At 39.6% G+C, this 16771-nt stretch overlaps 2 gene segments (V, D, J or C); both read left to right on the top strand.

Annotated features, from left to right (window-relative positions):
• Window positions 1–1557: 1557 nt before the first annotated feature.
• On the top strand, window positions 1558–13079 carry LOC109564257 (T cell receptor delta variable 1-like). The segment is given in 4 exon segments: window positions 1558–1711; window positions 1927–2231; window positions 12770–12905; window positions 13015–13079. Coding segments are annotated over 4 exon segments (555 nt in total).
• Window positions 13080–13676: 597 nt separating this feature from the next.
• LOC109564476 (T cell receptor alpha variable 22-like) lies at window positions 13677–16381 on the top strand. The segment is given in 2 exon segments: window positions 13677–13759; window positions 13958–16381. Coding segments are annotated over 2 exon segments (462 nt in total).
• The last annotated feature ends 390 nt before the right edge of the window (window positions 16382–16771 follow it).

The raw sequence follows: 16771 nt of genomic DNA, 5'->3' as shown, positions 1-16771 counted from the left end.
TTTATATATTGTGGACATTAACCCCTTGTTGACCAATAACTTCCAAATATCTTCTCCCATTTGATAGATTGCCTTTTTTGTGTGTTAATGGTTTTTTTTTCACTGTGCAAAATATTTTAATTTAATTAGGCCCTATTTTCTGTGTTGTTTCTTTTTTGTCCTTGCCTGAGGAAATACAGACAGAAATATAGCAAAGATGAACCTCATAAAGCATATTGCCTATACTTTCTTTAAGGATTTATGAGTTCAGGTCTTATATTTAAGTCTCTAATCCATTTTGAGTTTATTTTAGTATATGCTGTGAGAAAATATTCTAATTCTTTAACATGTAGCTGTATAGTTGTCTAACACCACTTATAGAAGAAGCAGTCTTTCCCCCAATTGCTTATTCTTGCCTCCTTTGTTATAGATTCATTCACCATGTATACAAGGGTTAAAATCAGGACTCCCTATTCTGTTCCATTGACTGAATCTCTGTTTTTTGGCCAGCAATGTGTATTTTATTTTTTTATGCAAATTAAAATTTATTATAAGATTTACTGATTATTTTATAACACCTTTGAAGCATATTTTGATGTCAGGGACTGTGATGCCTTCAACTTTGTTCTTTTTTTTTTCAAAATTGCTTTGACTATTTATGGCCTTTTGTGGTTCTATATAAATTTTAGGATTATTTGCTGTAGTTGTGTGAAAAATGCCATGACTATTTTGAGAGGGCTTGCATTAAATCTATAGATTGCTCTGGTTCAGAGGACATTTTAACATTGTTTATTCTTAAAACCCATGAACATGAACTATTTTTATATTTACTTGCATTATCTTCAATTTTCTTCATCAATATCTTATAGCTTTCAGAGTGACATCAATACAATTCTAGGACACATGATCTAATAAGTACAATTCTCCTCGTAGAGGCAACAAGACTGAATATCCTGATCCTCCTCAAAGTCTAATAAGATTCAATGTCGGATTTCAAAAGAACGATATTCTATTCCTGTTTCAGTTTCATAAAAACACATACAAATGAATAGATTCTGACAGTCAGAAGAACTGATGTTTCTTCATTTCATGTTAAAGTAATTTTAGTTACTAAAAAATCTAAATAGAGCCCTAAAACCTAGTTAAGGAAAAAAAAAGATAAGTTAATTATTTTGGATAAGATAGCTTCTCACCAAGAGAGCTGAAAATCTGTGGATTTTTAAAAAAGTCATTGTTTCTGAATGGAGGAAAGGTAAGTATAGGTTAAATGAATGACCAGTAAGTTACAAAAAGAGTTCATAGCCTATACTAAATTCTATCTTAAATGAGCTGGTAAAATTATTTTACTGAATGATTATCAATTTTTGTCAACTTGTTTAAAATTCAGTTCCCCTCAGCTTATACCTTTAACACTAATTTTCTTTCCATACTCCTTTTCAGGATCTGCCTAACTCAATTACCAGGAAGAGACAAGTAGACAAAATAAAGTTTGTGGTGAGCCAGACTTTTTCCCCATATGTGCACAGACCACGTGGTCTATGAACATGGCAAACCCCACTTCCTGTTGTGGGGAGTCACAGAGGTACCGGGTAGTATGTATATGTGCTGCCAGGCACTCAAAGACACTGAACTCTCAGCTTGAGGCAGAAACTAAGCACATTTGTGCAGGGAAATCCATGCCTCATGCCGCTCTTCAGTCTGCTCTGGGTGCTCCTGGCCTTCACCTTCTCTGGTAGGGACGCTTCCAAACATGGGTGCGTGTGTTCAGGGTGAAAGGACTGCACACAGGCGCGTGGTGCTTCACAGGAACTTGGGAGGAAAGGAGGGTTGGGGAAAAGCATACTTATTATGATTTCAATCTGGGTTTTCTTTGGGTCCCAAATTAGTCTAATTCTTACATTATTTTGTTCATTACTTCAGCTGTGTTTCCTGATTTTTTCCCCACAGGATCTGGTGTGGCACAGAATGTTATTCAAGACCAGCCAGACACATCCGGTCAACTGGGACAGTCAGTCACCCTGAACTGTCGGTATGGAACAATCTGGAGCTATATGTTTTGGTACAAGCTGCTTCCCAATGGAGAGATGATTTACCTTATTAGTCAGGCTTCTTCTGGCCAGAATGCAAGGAATGGCCGCTACTCTGTAAATTTTCAGAAAGCTCGTAAATCCATCAGCCTCACCATTTCAGACTTACAACTGGAAGATTCTGCAGAGTATTTCTGTGCTCTCTGGGAGCTCACAGTGCTTGAAGTAATGGGAATAGCTAAACAAAAACCCCAGAGTTTAACAAAAGAGAGCTTCCCTGATGCAGAACTCCAGCTGAAATATGCACCTGCAGATCCCAGACCAGAAATGGTAGTTGTGTGGTTGCTTAATCTGTGGTCTGGAAGTTCCTTTTAAGTCACTTAGGAACAGATGTCCAAACTAACTTTCCAGTAATATGTTCTCAGTCTTGACTGTTTAAAGTTAATATCAATCATACAGAACATGTGCAAAGTTGTCTAAATTTGAAAACTTGCTCTATAATAATTTAATGTGGCAACTGCACCTAAAAAAATCTCACATTATAAATCTGGGTTTAAATTTCAGAAATTGTCATGAATATAATTTCTTTAATTTTTTTTTCTTCTTAGGTTTTGTGTCCATTAGGCTTACAATCAGAAAAGTAGAACCACAGTGATACAGAACAAGAGACTCATTTTAAGGAACAGAACTTTCAGGCAATTGCTAGAGTTGGTGGAGGAGTTTATACAAAGCTGTTATCTTTGCATCTTGTGCTGAGCCTGAATTTACTTTAAATCAACTAGAGTGTCATTTGGAAAGGAAAATTGGATATGGATAAAAGCATGGAAAAATGCATTTAAGGACATACTAGAACCCATGAGGATGACTGGAACCCACAAAAGCACACTTAAAACTTGTCTGTCTCTCACCTCCTTCAATCTCACGGTAGTGGGTGACCTTCAAGAGAAGTGGATATTTATCATCATGCTACATGCACATTTGGCCCAAGACAGAGAGATGATGAGGAGGAGATCTGGTTGGAGGTTAAGGGGCTGTAAGTCAACAATAAGATGAGCTAGCAGATCAGCAGCAACGCATGTGAGTTGCACAGTGACTGGAGCCCTGCACCAACCAGCAGGGCAAAAAAAATGTGGCTACTTGATGACAACTACCTTCTAAAGGTTGCACAATCCTTTTTATGGTCGACCCTAGCCCAGAACAATACAGAGAAACAAATTCTGAGTCACAGATTTCCAGCTAGTAGAGACACTACAAAGCTATTCCAGTACCTTCTATGTCAACTGGTCATCCATCTATACCTCTTTTAACCACACACTTTCAAATAAAGAAAACAGCAAAACTATGCTCCTTGTTCAGTTCAGTTTAGTTCAGTTGCTCAGTCATGTCCGACTCCTTGCAACCAACTCCCGGAGTTCACTCAAACTCACGTCCATCGAATTGGTGATGCCATCTCATCCTCTGTCGTCCCCTTCTCCTCCTGCCCGCAATCCCTCCCAGCATCAGAGTCTTTTCCAGTGAGTCGACTCTTCTCATGAGGTGGCCAAAGTACTGGAGTTTCAGCTTGAGCATCATTCCTTCCAAAGAACACCCAGGACTGATCTCCTTTAGAATGGACTGGTTGGATCTCCTTCTTGTTAATATGATGCAATTATTCCTCATTCGACCATAATCAATGTAACCTTCACCTGAAAAGAGTATACCAGGTTTGTGCATGCGTACTGAGTTGCTTCAGCCACATCCGACTCTTCATGACCCTATGTACTGTAGCCCACCAGGCTCCTCTGTCCATGGGATTCTCCAGGCAAGAATACTGGAGTGGGTTGCCACACCCTCTTCAAGGGATATCAAGTTCACTTATCCATTTTTGAGTGTTGTTTTTTCCTTTTATACCTCACCCACACTGTCCCATTGGATCCTGCATCTTAACTATTGAGATGCAATTAGATTCAATGTTAACTTGTATTTTGCACTTCATATGTTTCCATAGGCAGGCAAGTGGGGGAGGGATTTTAAAATGGTTACTCTATGCATAAATATTTTCATATCAAACTGAAAAAGAGATTGTCATAACTACTGTCAACTTTAAAAATATTCACAACCAGAAGTTGAGAGTTACGTTTTATCTGGTGGGAATTTTTAGGACTTCAAGCCTGGGAGATAGCATCTCAAGTAAACCTGAAAGAACTGCTCGAAGGAGGTGAGCAGAGGAGCCGGTTGTATAGAAGTTTTGCAACAAAGTGAAGGTAGTCGGAACATCAAAAGATTATTGTTAATTAAAGAAAAACGGATATCTCAAGTTAAGGATGGACTTCCGTGGTGGCTCAGACTGTCAAGAATCCACTTACAATGCAGGAGACCTGGGTTTGATCCCTGGGTTGGGAAGATCCCCTGGAGGAGGGCATGGCAATCCACTCCAGTATTCTTGCCCAGAGAATCCCCATGGACAGAGGAGCCTGGCAGTCTACAGTCCATGGGGTTGCAAAGAGTCGGACATGACTGAGCGACTAAGCACAAGTTAAGGAGTCTAGCACACTTCTATGCATGGGGAGATGCAAGAGTCCAGGCTCACTGAAGTCACTCTTTTACCATTCACCTCAGCTATCTTGGGGCCAGTATCTGTGTTTCTTACATCCTGAGCTCCTTTAGTCTCATGGTAGGGAGTGACTGCAGTTCTGATGGTTGTTAGATCACTGATATTCTTCTCCTTCCTGAGTGCCCTTAGGCTCAGGAGCTCGCATTGGGCTGCAGTTGCTGAAGACTGTGACATCCTTGTTTACTGATATGACAGGAAATACTCCATTTCTGAGTATTACAGTTTTTGTTACTGCAAATGACCACATGATTGCTGGTAGTATTTATAACTACCTTTTCCATTACCCATTCCATAACATTTTTGCTCATAACAAGCACCTTCACTCACTGCCACCTTGACTTCCTATAAAACAAGCTCCTTACACAGGAGCAATGCTATGTGGAAAGTCATCAAGGTGAATAAGACATTCTGCAAGCCCACCACTGTGGTTTTGACAGAAGTTCAAAGGGTATTGAAGGCAAATCCTATGGTCTATTTAAGTGGAAATAATCTTGCCAATAAATAGGGAAAATTGATATACTGTATTCTGGGAAATATCATTAAGAATGATGCTTGATTTCATATCAGATGCAATAGAAGTCACCAAGGGAAAGCATTTTTAAAGTGTTAAAAGGAAGCAAACAAGTAATACTTTCAAACTAGCTTCTTATGAACATGAAAATGAATCCTTTATCTAAATCTTTCTATTTTTTTCTCTGAGAATCAGGCTGTAACACACTGCATGAATGAAGAATGAAAGCTAAAGCTCTGCCAGCTGGTGTCCTGCTCAAATATCTTATGATGCTTACACTGGCCTCTCTGCTCCCCTCCAGTGATCATGGGTTAAACTGCGAGGAAGCCTGTTGCAGTGAAAAGGAAAAAAGAGAAATGAGGTTTTTTTCTTTCCCTTTCCTTGGACCAAAGAAGATAAAAAGAACAGTGAGCAGGCCTGAACATTCCTGAAGTGAAGTGAAAGTTGCTCACTCATGTCTGACTCTTTGCAATCCCATGGACTATATATATATATATATATAGATATATATATATATATATATATTCTCCAGGGCAGAATACTGGAATGGGTAGCCTGTCCCTTCTCCAACAGATCTTCCCAACCCAGGAGGTGAACCGGGGTCTCCTGCATTGCAGATGGATTCTTTACCAACTGAGCTACCAGGGAAGCCCTGATAGAGATTCCCTGAAGTCTCAATAGGGAAAGGTGTGAACATTCCTAGTTGTTTTTGTTTTGTTTTGTTTTGTTTTGTTTTGCCTTAACTGCTCCTAACTCTGCATATCTGTAAGTTTGCTTTACTGCTCCCTAACTCTGCAGGAGCTGCAGTTCACATTGTTTCCTTTCTCTATGCTAAATATATCTCCTATCTAGTGTTTTACCTTACAACACCCTTCCCTTTGTAGTTACATATCAGAAAGAAGGCCCCAGAGCCACCTGACTACCAGAGTCAATTGCTGGGTTACAGATGCCAGGCTATGACTATCTTTGAAACAATGCAAGAGGAAGAAATCAAGATCCTATTATCACCTTGACTCCTGACTGTGAGCCCTTGCCTGTGGCTCAGATGGTAAAGAATCCACAGGTTTGATCCTTGGGTCAGGAAGATCCCCTGGAGAAGGGAATGACAACCTACTCCAGCATTCTTAAAGCCACCTTTCTACTTCCTCCAAATTCTGTCTCTCTCCTTTTCATTTGGCTTCCGTGGGCAGAGAAAGCCAAGAATTTGGCCAGCAAAACTGTAATCACAATAGGAGCTGTCACTGCTGAACCATTCAGTAAACTTCCCTATGCAGAAATGGGGAGAAAGAGGTTTAAACAAGACTGGCTGGTTTTTTTTCTTCTTGCCTACCAGATGTGAAAGTGATTGACTTCAAATGACAAATACAGCACATGGCCTGATTATGGCTGGAGAGTAAGAGGATACCTTGAAAAGAAAGCTTGGAATTGTTGCACAAGTTGGGAGTTTCTTCTCTGGCAAGTAAAATTGTATGTACTGCTCTGTCTTTTCTTGTACTATAGAAATATCTAGCAAAGTGGGAGCAAGAGTCAATAATTGGAAAAAATAAACAATTGCAGAAAACACTGTTTGGTATACTCATTCCAGTTTATATTATGGCACCCAATCTCTCAAAATAACACCCTAATGAATTAATTTCACATCAGTAGTAATAAGAACATGATAGACCATGGATACTTATGATAAGACATGAAATCTGCCAGGTAACCTACTACATATACGTCAGAAAGGGCTCCCCTGGTGGCTGAGCTGGTAAAGAACCTGTCTGGCAATGCAGGAGCCACAAAAGATGCCAATTTGATCCTTGGGTATGGAAGATCCCCTGGAGTTCAGTTCAGTTCAGTTCAGTTCAGTTCAGTCGCTGAGTCATGTCTGACTCTTTGTGATCCCATGAACCACAACATGCCAGGCCACCCTGTCCATCACCAACTCCCAGAGTCCACCCAAACTCATGTCCGTCGAGTCGGTGATGCCATCCAACCATCTCATCATCTGTCGGCCACTTCTCCTCCTGCCCTCAATCTTTCCCAGCATCAGGGTCTTTTCAAATGAGTCAGCTTTTCTCATCAGGTGCCCAAAGTATTGGAGTTTCAGCTTCAACATCAGTCCTTCCAATGAACACCCAGAACTGGTTTCCTTTAGGATGGACTGGTTGGATCTTCCTTGCAGTCCAAGGGACACTCAAGAGTCTTCTCCAACACCACAGTTCAAAAGCATCAATTCTTCAGCACTCAGCTTTCTTTATAGTCCAACCCTCACATCCATACATGACCACTGGAAAAACCATAGCCTTGACTAGACGGATGTTTGTTGGCAAAGTAATGTCTCTGCTTTTGAATATGCTATCTATGTTGGTCACAACTTTCCTTCCAAGGAGTAAGCATCTTTTAATTTCATGGCTGCAGTCACCATCTGTAGTGATTTTGGAGCCCAGAAAAATAAAGTCAGCCACTGTTTCCACTGTATCCCCGTCTATTTGCCATGAAGTGATGGGATCGGATGCCGTGATCTTAGTTTTCTGAGTGTTGAGATTTAAGCCAATTTTTTCACTCTCCTCTTTCACTTTCATCAAGAGGCTTTTTTGTTTCTCTTCACTTTCTGCCATAAGGGTGGTGTCATCTGCATATGTAAGGTTATTGATACTTCTCCTGGCAATCTCGATTCCAGCTTATGCTTCCTCCAGTCCAGTGTTTCTCATGATGTACTCTGCATATATAAGTTAAATAAGCAGGGTGACAATATACCCTGGAGTAGGGAATAGCAACCTGCTGCAATATTCTTGCTGGAAAATCCTATGAACAGAAGAGACTGGCAGGCCATAGTCCATAGGTTGCAAACAGTCGGTCATGAATGAGCACACATGCACTCATACATATCTCAGAAAAACATTGAACTTTATCTCACGGATAGATTATTCTGCAATTTCAGATTCTGTCTCCCAACCTCACCCCCAAGATTTTGCTCATTGCTGCAGCTGACTGAATATTTAAGTTAGGGAAGGTATTATGTTGGGTGATTTGAATGTTTGTTCCTACTTAATTCTTATTGGAACACTTCAAGGTTGGATCAATTCACATTTAGGGAGGCAATGTTACAAAGTGCTTGAGACCGAAGACTTGGTTTGTATTTCTAGATCTACCACTCATTAGTTGAGTATCTTGGGAAAATGACTTAATAGTTTTTTGCCTTAGTTTTCTCATATCTACAATGTTAGATATTGATAGAATATCAATATTGATAGGATATTGATAGAATCTACCATGCAGAGTTCTCATGGGAAGTGAATGAGATAATAAGTGCTAGTGCTCAGTCCAGTGTTCAGCAGAAAGATACTGACTACTTACAAGAAAGGAAATTGAACTGGAAGGGGGTCCAATATTTTTCCTGGTGTTCATAGTAAGTATCAGAGTGGAGCCTCCCCTCCATATCCTACTTAGAGCAGATGTCCTTCCTCACCCCAAGAGTAACTCTGTCTCAATACAGTATTGTATTGTGTTTATAGTACTTATTACTCTTTAAAATAATTTTTTCTCAAAAAAAATTCATTTAATTTTTCTCTCTTCCTACTGAACTGTAGGCATTTAATATATCTTTACTACAACATCCTCCAGACCTGAACCATGCTTGGCACACAAGAGACCAAACACATACACACACACAAATAATATGAAACCCAGCAGGATTCTATAGGGTCTTTCTGAAACAGGCTCCCAATACCCACCCTCTGTTGCTTCTTGTGCATAGAAAACCATTAGCCTCTTGAGCTTTCCCTGAATTTCAAAGAATAAACTTAATCAGAAAAAAATGCAGAAGGAGAGGAAAACAGTCAAGCAAGACAAAATAATAATAGTTCCGCCATTAAGGAAAGCTAAGAAGGACTTTTTGTTTCTTTCCATTTAAAAGTTTAAATTTTTTAATCGAAATTTTATATAAAAAAATTTTAACCTAAGTGCTTTTCCTCCCATGGGTTGCAATCCTAATCTCTCTCAAGTTGAATAACAGCAGTCCACAATGAGGAAACTGATTTCTGAAAGTTCTCAGAAATTTTCAGTTTCTCTTTTGCTGAAAGAGTGGGGTCAGTTCTCTTTGCATGTGACTTTATGGGGGATGTCTGATTAAGCTTCTTCTTTGGCTAAAGTTTTTCCACAGATAAGGGCAGGCTGAGGACATGGGAGGCAAGGACCATAGAGCCCAGCTCCATTTCAGTATATTTAAATGAATCTTCAACTTTCTGGATCTCATAAAACATCCTGCTTTTACACTTGTAATTCACCTTCCCTCCCATAATAATAAAACAGGTATTTCTTTTACTTTGAAATAGTACCTCTTTGCCTAAACACTTCACTGACACCATTCTTTCTGGTTTCTATGGCCACTGATCATCCAAATTCTATGGTCTGATCTTTTAGGACTCATTTAAAAAATTCAAGCTTTCTCATCTTAGAAAAAAATATTTCATATTCCTCCAAACCCCATACATGCCTCTCCTGCAACCAATCTATCTTTTACTCCCTGGCTATTGTTTAAAAGCCCTAATCGCATAACTGCTTACACTCTGTTACCTCTTTTTCCTCCGTACACTTCTGGTTTTTTCCCACATATTTTCTAAAATCTGTTTTCTTAAAAATCACCAATGATCTCTTTATTGTTAAATCTAAAAGACGTTTTTAACCTCCTTCATCTAGACAAGTATTTCTCAAATTTTAATGTGCACAGGAATATTATTAAAATGCAGGTTCTGACTTAGGAATTTTGGGTTAGGCCTGAGATTCTGAAGTCAGAGTAGCTCCCTGGTGATGTGAATGCTACCAACCTACAGACCACATTCGAGCAGCCACTCTCTGCAGTGCTTGCCACTCTTTCTGGGGACCTTTGTGTTCCTGGCACACAGTACCCCAACCTTAAACTTTAACTTCTGGAAGATCCTTTGCAAGATCTCCTATTCTTCTTTACCCATCCCACATCAAGAGCATTCCTGCTGCTTAGGCCCTCTTTTCCTCTCAATCTGTATACTATTCTTTGAAAATTTCATCTGCTCATATTGCTTCAATTATCATGCAAACAGTCTTAGTGGAGTGCACATAAGACTGGTCTCTGGAGATAGATCTAGACTCTAATCACTACCCTGTCACTTAAAAATACTGCAATCCTGTGTAATTTAAATTCTTTGAAGCTAGGTTTACCATCTGTAAAAGGGAGGGTAAAAATGAGTAACCCAAGACATTGTTGTATTAAATGAGATATTTCTTATAAAGCTCAGACAGTAAAGAATCTGCCTACAATGCGGGAGACCTGGGTTCAATCCCTGGGTCAGGAACATACCTTGGAGAAGTGAATGGTAACCCACTCCAGTATTCTTGCTTGGAGAATCCCATGGATAGAGAAGCCTGGCAGGCTACAGGTCATGGGGTCACAAAGAGTCAAACACCACTGAGCAATTAACGCTTTTAGTATTTCATTTTAAAATAAAGCTTAAACTTCAGTGCCCCTTACTTAAACATGTCATTTCCAAGATGCATAGGGCCCTAGCCATATTTTATAAATGTTTCAAAAAATAAATATCTTAACAAGTTAAGATCCTTGCCAGTTAAACCCCAACTTCCACTCTACTATAATTCTAGTCTGTCAGGTGGTGATGGAGTGAGCCGCAGGCTTATTTAGCATCTGCAAGAGTGAATTTGAATTAAGAATGCATATAATTTTGACCTAGTGGAATTTATTTATGCAGCTCACAGTCACTTCAGGATATAAATGCTTGTCATCAAGATCTCACAGGCTAAGCATCAGAGACAGATTTCAAACAAAAATCTGTTTGACGCTAATGCTAATTACCTTCATTACACTGTACTGCTGTTCCTTTGGTAATGATTCATTAACAAGTCTTTGTTTCCAAAAGGCGTGATAGTCTATTGCCAGAACTTTTAGTGTTTTAAGAGCATGTAACACCTCCCTGACTGGTTCCAATATGTTTTTATAGTTTCCTTGCACGCTGTTGCATTCCACTCTGTGGAATATCTGTGCATTCCACTCTCTCCATTGGAAGATGAGTTTGCTTATGTTCTTCCTTTGGTATGAAAATGGCCTTGTCTGATCATATTTATTATTGTTCATATTAACTTCTTACTGACTGGTCACAATGTTTTACATTTATGAGAATAAAGTGAAACTCATAGCATGCCAGTCCAATGAGGGCATTAACAACTATGGTAGATAGATGATACCAAGGTTCTCCAGGTAGTGCAGTGGTGAAGAATCTGTCTGCTGATGCAAGAGATGTGGGTTTGATCCCAGGATTGGGAAGATCCCTTGGAGGAGGTAATGGCAACCCACTCCAGTATTCTTGCCTGGAAAATTCCATGGACAGAGAAGCTTGGTGGGCTACAGTCCATAGGGTTGCAAAGAGTCTGAGGGACTGAGCACACACACACACACATAAAAGAAATTTGCAGGTGTAATTAAAGTCTTTAATCAGTATGACCTTGAATGAATCAAAAGGAGATTATCCTAGGTGGGCCTAATCTAATCAAGTGAGCTCTTTAAAAAAGAGCTTAAACTTTTCCTGCGATCAGAGACATCCTCCTTGTCTTGAGGAAACAAATTGCCATGAGTGCTACAGCCACAAGGAAATGAATTCTACCAGCAACCACTGAGTCTGGAAGAGGACCCCATGCCCCAGACAGTCTTAGTTGACTCTTTGACTGCAACCTTGTGAGTTCAGCTTAACTGTGTGCTGATTTCTGACTTACAGAACCTGTGATATAAACAGATGTTGTTCCATCACAAAAGTTCTTGATAATTTGTCACTCATCAATAGGAAACTAACATAGAAAACAAACTCATTAATTGGTGTGATCAGTTGATAGTATTTAGGATTTGTTATGACATAAGAAAATTTGGAATGTAATGAAATCTTGTAGCACATAGTACTGTGATAGACAGTTTCCAAATTTTGACCATAATCCTATAAATTTTCATCCATTTTCAAAATGCACTTTGAATTTTTTAAGAAAGTAAATTTCAATCAATAATTATCTTTTCTCTGTATTAAAGTTTTTACAAATTTATTGTCATATGAAGAAAAGTGTAAAAAGTATGAAGACAAAAAGCATAGAAACAAAAAGTATTATAGCAGTGTGTCATGGAAATAAGTACTAAAATATGACTCAATTTTCTAGATTTATGCTGTCTGTGGAATTTGCTTTCTAAAATTTATAATTCACTATGATTTTATTTCTCATTCTAAGCATTATTTTGTGTTTAATTTTTATCCATAATTTTGTGCTGCTATAGAAAGTGCAATTTTGTAAGTTTCAGAGCCTACAAAACATAAATTCTGCTGTGTACATAATTATAATACTTTAAAATTCAACCATACAAAGCCAGCAAGGGGGTGAACAAAAATTGTGAATCTCTCTTTATTTCTCTATCTGACCCCTGGAGGGCACTGTTGTGAAAATTGGGAAAGATCAGAATAAGCTCAAAAAAACTTCCTTCCTTCCAATTTAAAGAGATATCCTGACACCATTTTTTACACAATGACATGTAAAGCATCTCAGACACTAGAGACAGGAAGTTTTAAGACAGCCTCTCTTCCTAGCTCCCTCTACGGTCTCCATCAGAAGAAGAAATCGATATCACCTGTCATTCCTCCTCAACCGCAGAGCAACTTGGATTCAAATCCCCCAGTCATGAGACTTCTGTCTGTGGGGAATCACCCAGAAAGCAGCTCACTGCCTCTTTACTGCTCCACCATGACCTTGGTGTTCACCTTGATGCTTGAGGCACTCCTGCTGCTGAGTGAGTACTGTTCCATTTTACTCTCTTGTCCACACACAGAACATTGTTCTGGTTTGACTTTGAATAGACTTGTTTAGCTGAGTTCACTGGTTCAGTACTAATGTTTCAGGAGCCCAGTCAGTGACCAGCCGGATGGCCACATCACTGTCTATGAAGGAGCCCCTCTGGAGCTGAGGTGCAACTATTCATTTTCTCTTCAATCTAATCTCTACTGGGTACGTGCAGTACCCCAACCAAGGACTCCAGCTTCTCCTGAAGTACATGTCTGGAAACAATCTTGTTTCAGGCATCAAAGGTTTTGCATCTGAATTTAGGAAGAGTGAAACTTCCTTTCACCTGAGGAAAAAGCCCACTGAAGTAATTTGACCAAGTACTTCTATGCTCTGAGTGACATGGTGACTAGGATTGTAGGGGGAGCTATCTGCAAACCCCTGAGATGTGGTAGCTTAAAGGACTTACAGTTTCAGCCTGTGTTACTTTCAGGAAGTTGGCATGTTCTGTGATGGCAAATAGTACAGAGAATATAGAGTATTGCAAACCTTTCATTCCTATGGGCATCTTAGATTTTTTCTTTTCTTTTTCAATTTGCAAAGAAAGGATTTGTTTTCTCAAGTTCAGTGTTCTCAGTGGAGTTGACTGTTAGGTGGGGCTTCCTGTCACAGAGTGTCACCTGAGCGGGGTTTGTTGGGTGAGCTGATTGGTTGCAGGAGCAGGAACATTTCCAGACAAGAAGTGACACACCACTTATGGGTTTAGCTGTGTATTTTAAGGTGAAAACTTCTCAGCAGCAAGTCAAGGCATCATGAAGAGGCTAGTGGGCACTGTGCTGGGGCTTTCGTTTGCCGGGGTTTGCTGTGAGTTGGGGCTGCCCTGCAGGGGACTCTGAAGAAATGAGCAGCTGCTGTACTGTTGAGGGAGGGAGTAGAAAGAGTTGACAAGTCCTGCACACTTCCTATCCTTCTCAACATCGATGGGAGCTGGAGGGACACGTTCAGGGTTTTTTCAGAGTTACAGTGAGCCTCACCTGTGGCTGTCTGTCTCTTTCTCATCAGGTGTGATAGGCGTGGATGTGGAGCAGAGTCCCGCAGCCCTGACTGCACAGGAGGGAGCCAGCTCTACACTGTGGTGTAATTTCTCCACCTCGTCAGACAGTGTGCAGTGGTATCTTCAGAAGCCCGGGGGCCGCCTCATCCACCTCATTTACATTCCTTCAGGAACAAGGAAGGAAGGAAGATTAAATGCCACGACAGTCCTTAAAGAACGCCGCAGCTCACTGCACGTTTCCTCTTTGCGGACCACAGACTCAGGCACTTACTTCTGTGCTGTGCAGCACTGCGCTCCCCAGGCACCTGCAGCCTGTACACAAACCCTCCGCGGGGCTCAGCCCCTCCTCCAGCCACAGTCACACCGGGAGGCCACCACAGGGCATTTGCAGTGCTTCTTATTGGCCTTACAGATTTGAGACTTTGGTCTTTATCTTCCTTTCAATCTGTATTTTCTTCTGCGCTAGAGTCTCAAACTTGTAGCTAGGAGATGTCTATTAAAAGATAAGAAAGTGAAAGTGAAAGGCACTCAGTCGGGTCCAACTCTTTGCGACCCCATGGACTATAGCGCCCATGGAGTTCTCCAGGCCAGAATACTGAAGTGGGTAGCCTTTCCCTTTTCCAGGGCGTCTTTTTAACCAGCTGAACCACAAGGGAAGCCCAAGATACTGTAGTGGGTAACCTATCCCTTGGAACTGGGGTCTCCTGCATTACAGGCGGATTCTTTACCAACTGACCTATGAGGGAAGCCCTATCAAAATAAATATTTAGCTACAATATGCTCTACTTCAAAATGAGAAGAAGTGAAAGGAACTAAAGAAGAGAAAAGTGACTCCAAGAAGATGTTATTCAGCTAAGTTGGCTGTCCCAAGAATGTCCATCCAAACCTACCTCACCATGATGGGTCCCAACAGACAATTGCAGATACATCTCATCCTACTACTGCTGCTGCTAAGTCGCTTCAGTCGTGTCCGACTCTGTGCGACCCCAGAGACGGCAGCCCACCAGGCTCCCTCATCCCTGGGATTCTCCAGGCAAGAACACTGGAGTGAGTTGCTATTTCCTTCTCCAATGCATTAAAGTGAAAAGTGAAAGTGCAGTCGCTCAGTTGTGTCCAACTCCTAGTGACACAGCAAACAAAAAGTACATATATGCTCAATGGTTAATATGAACTTGGTCGTTTAACTAAAACAAATTTATCCTCTTTCAATTCTGGATGCAAGACGTCTGAAATCAGTTTCACTGGCTACAGTTAAGGTATTGGCAGGGTTGATTCCTTTCCTTACTGCACATTACATAATTTTATTTATTTTGTAAGTATGGAAAAATACACATAATTTTTGTACCTCTTAATCCGCTTCACCTATTTCACTCCTACACTCACCTCTTTCCCCTCTAGTAACCGGTAGTTTATTCCCTATATCTATGAGTCTGTTTCTGTTCTGTTAGTTTTGCATTTTAGAATCCATATATAAGTGAAAACACACAGTATTTGTCTTTCTCTGTCTGACTTATTTTGCTAAGTATAATACCCTCCAGGTTTTCCATGTTGTCTCATATGATGAGATTTTATCCTTTTTATGATTAAGTAATATTTCATTGTGTGTTTATATATATACACATATTCTCTATCTATTCATATGGATGAATACTGATTGCTTCCATATCTTGGTTATTAGAAATAATGCTTCTGTGAATATTAGGGGGCATATATATTTTCAAATTAGTGTTCTTGTTTTCTTCTGACAGACATCCAGGAATGGAATTGCTAAATGATATAGTATTTATATTTTTAATTTTTGAAGAAATTTTATGCTGTTTTAAATAGTGGCTGCACCAGTTTACTTTCCCAGCAAGGGTGCCAAAGTGTCCCCTTTTTTCACATCCTCAGCAACACTCATTACTTCTTGGCTTTTTGATGATAGTTTTCTGATTGGGGTGAGGTGAAATCTCATTGGGTTTTGATTTGCATTTACCTGATGATTAGAGATGTTGAATGTCTTTTCATGTGTCTGTTGCCCAGCTGTATGTATCTTTGAAAAAATGTCTATTTAGGTCCTCTGCCTTTTTAAAAATCAGATTATTTATGGTTTTTATATTGCATATAAATTTCTTTATATATTTTGGACATTAACCCCTTATTGACTAATTATTTGCAAGTATCTTGTTTGATAGGCTGTCTTTTTGCATTTTAATAGTTTTATTCCAATTTGGATGTCTTCTATTTCTTTTTCCTATATGACTGCTGTGACAAGGACTGCAAGTACTATGTTAAATGGAAATGGTGAGAGTAGGTATCCTTGTCTTGTTCCTCATCTTGGAGAAAAGCTTTCAGTTTTTACCATCAGATATGATATTAATGGTGTGTTTGTTGTAAATGGCCTGTATTATTTTGAGATGTGTTCCCATTATACCAAGTTTATTGACTTTTAAGCATGAATGGATGCTGAATTTTGTCAAATACTTTTTCTTTGTCTGTTGAGATAACTATATAAGTTTTTATTCTTCATGCTATTAATGTATATCATGCTGATTGATTTGCAAATATTGAACCATCCTTGTACACCTAGACTATATCCCACTTGGCCATGATATATGATTCTTTCATAAATTGTTGAATTAAGTTTCCTAACTTAATTCAGTTCTAAAGGAAGTTAGTCTTGAATATTCATTGGAAGGACTAATGCTGAAGCTGAAACTCCAATACTTGGGCCACCTGATGCAAAGAACTGATTCATTGATAAAGACCCTGATGCTGGGAAAGATTGAGGGCAGGAAGAGAAGGGACAACAGAAGATGAGATCATTGGATGGCATCACTAAC

Source organism: Bos indicus, chromosome 10 (genome assembly GCF_029378745.1).
Source record: "Bos indicus isolate NIAB-ARS_2022 breed Sahiwal x Tharparkar chromosome 10, NIAB-ARS_B.indTharparkar_mat_pri_1.0, whole genome shotgun sequence".
Classification (NCBI taxonomy): domain Eukaryota; kingdom Metazoa; phylum Chordata; class Mammalia; order Artiodactyla; family Bovidae; genus Bos; species Bos indicus.
The sequence above is the reverse complement of the archived record's forward strand: the minus strand, read 5'-3'. Positions and strand labels throughout refer to the sequence as shown.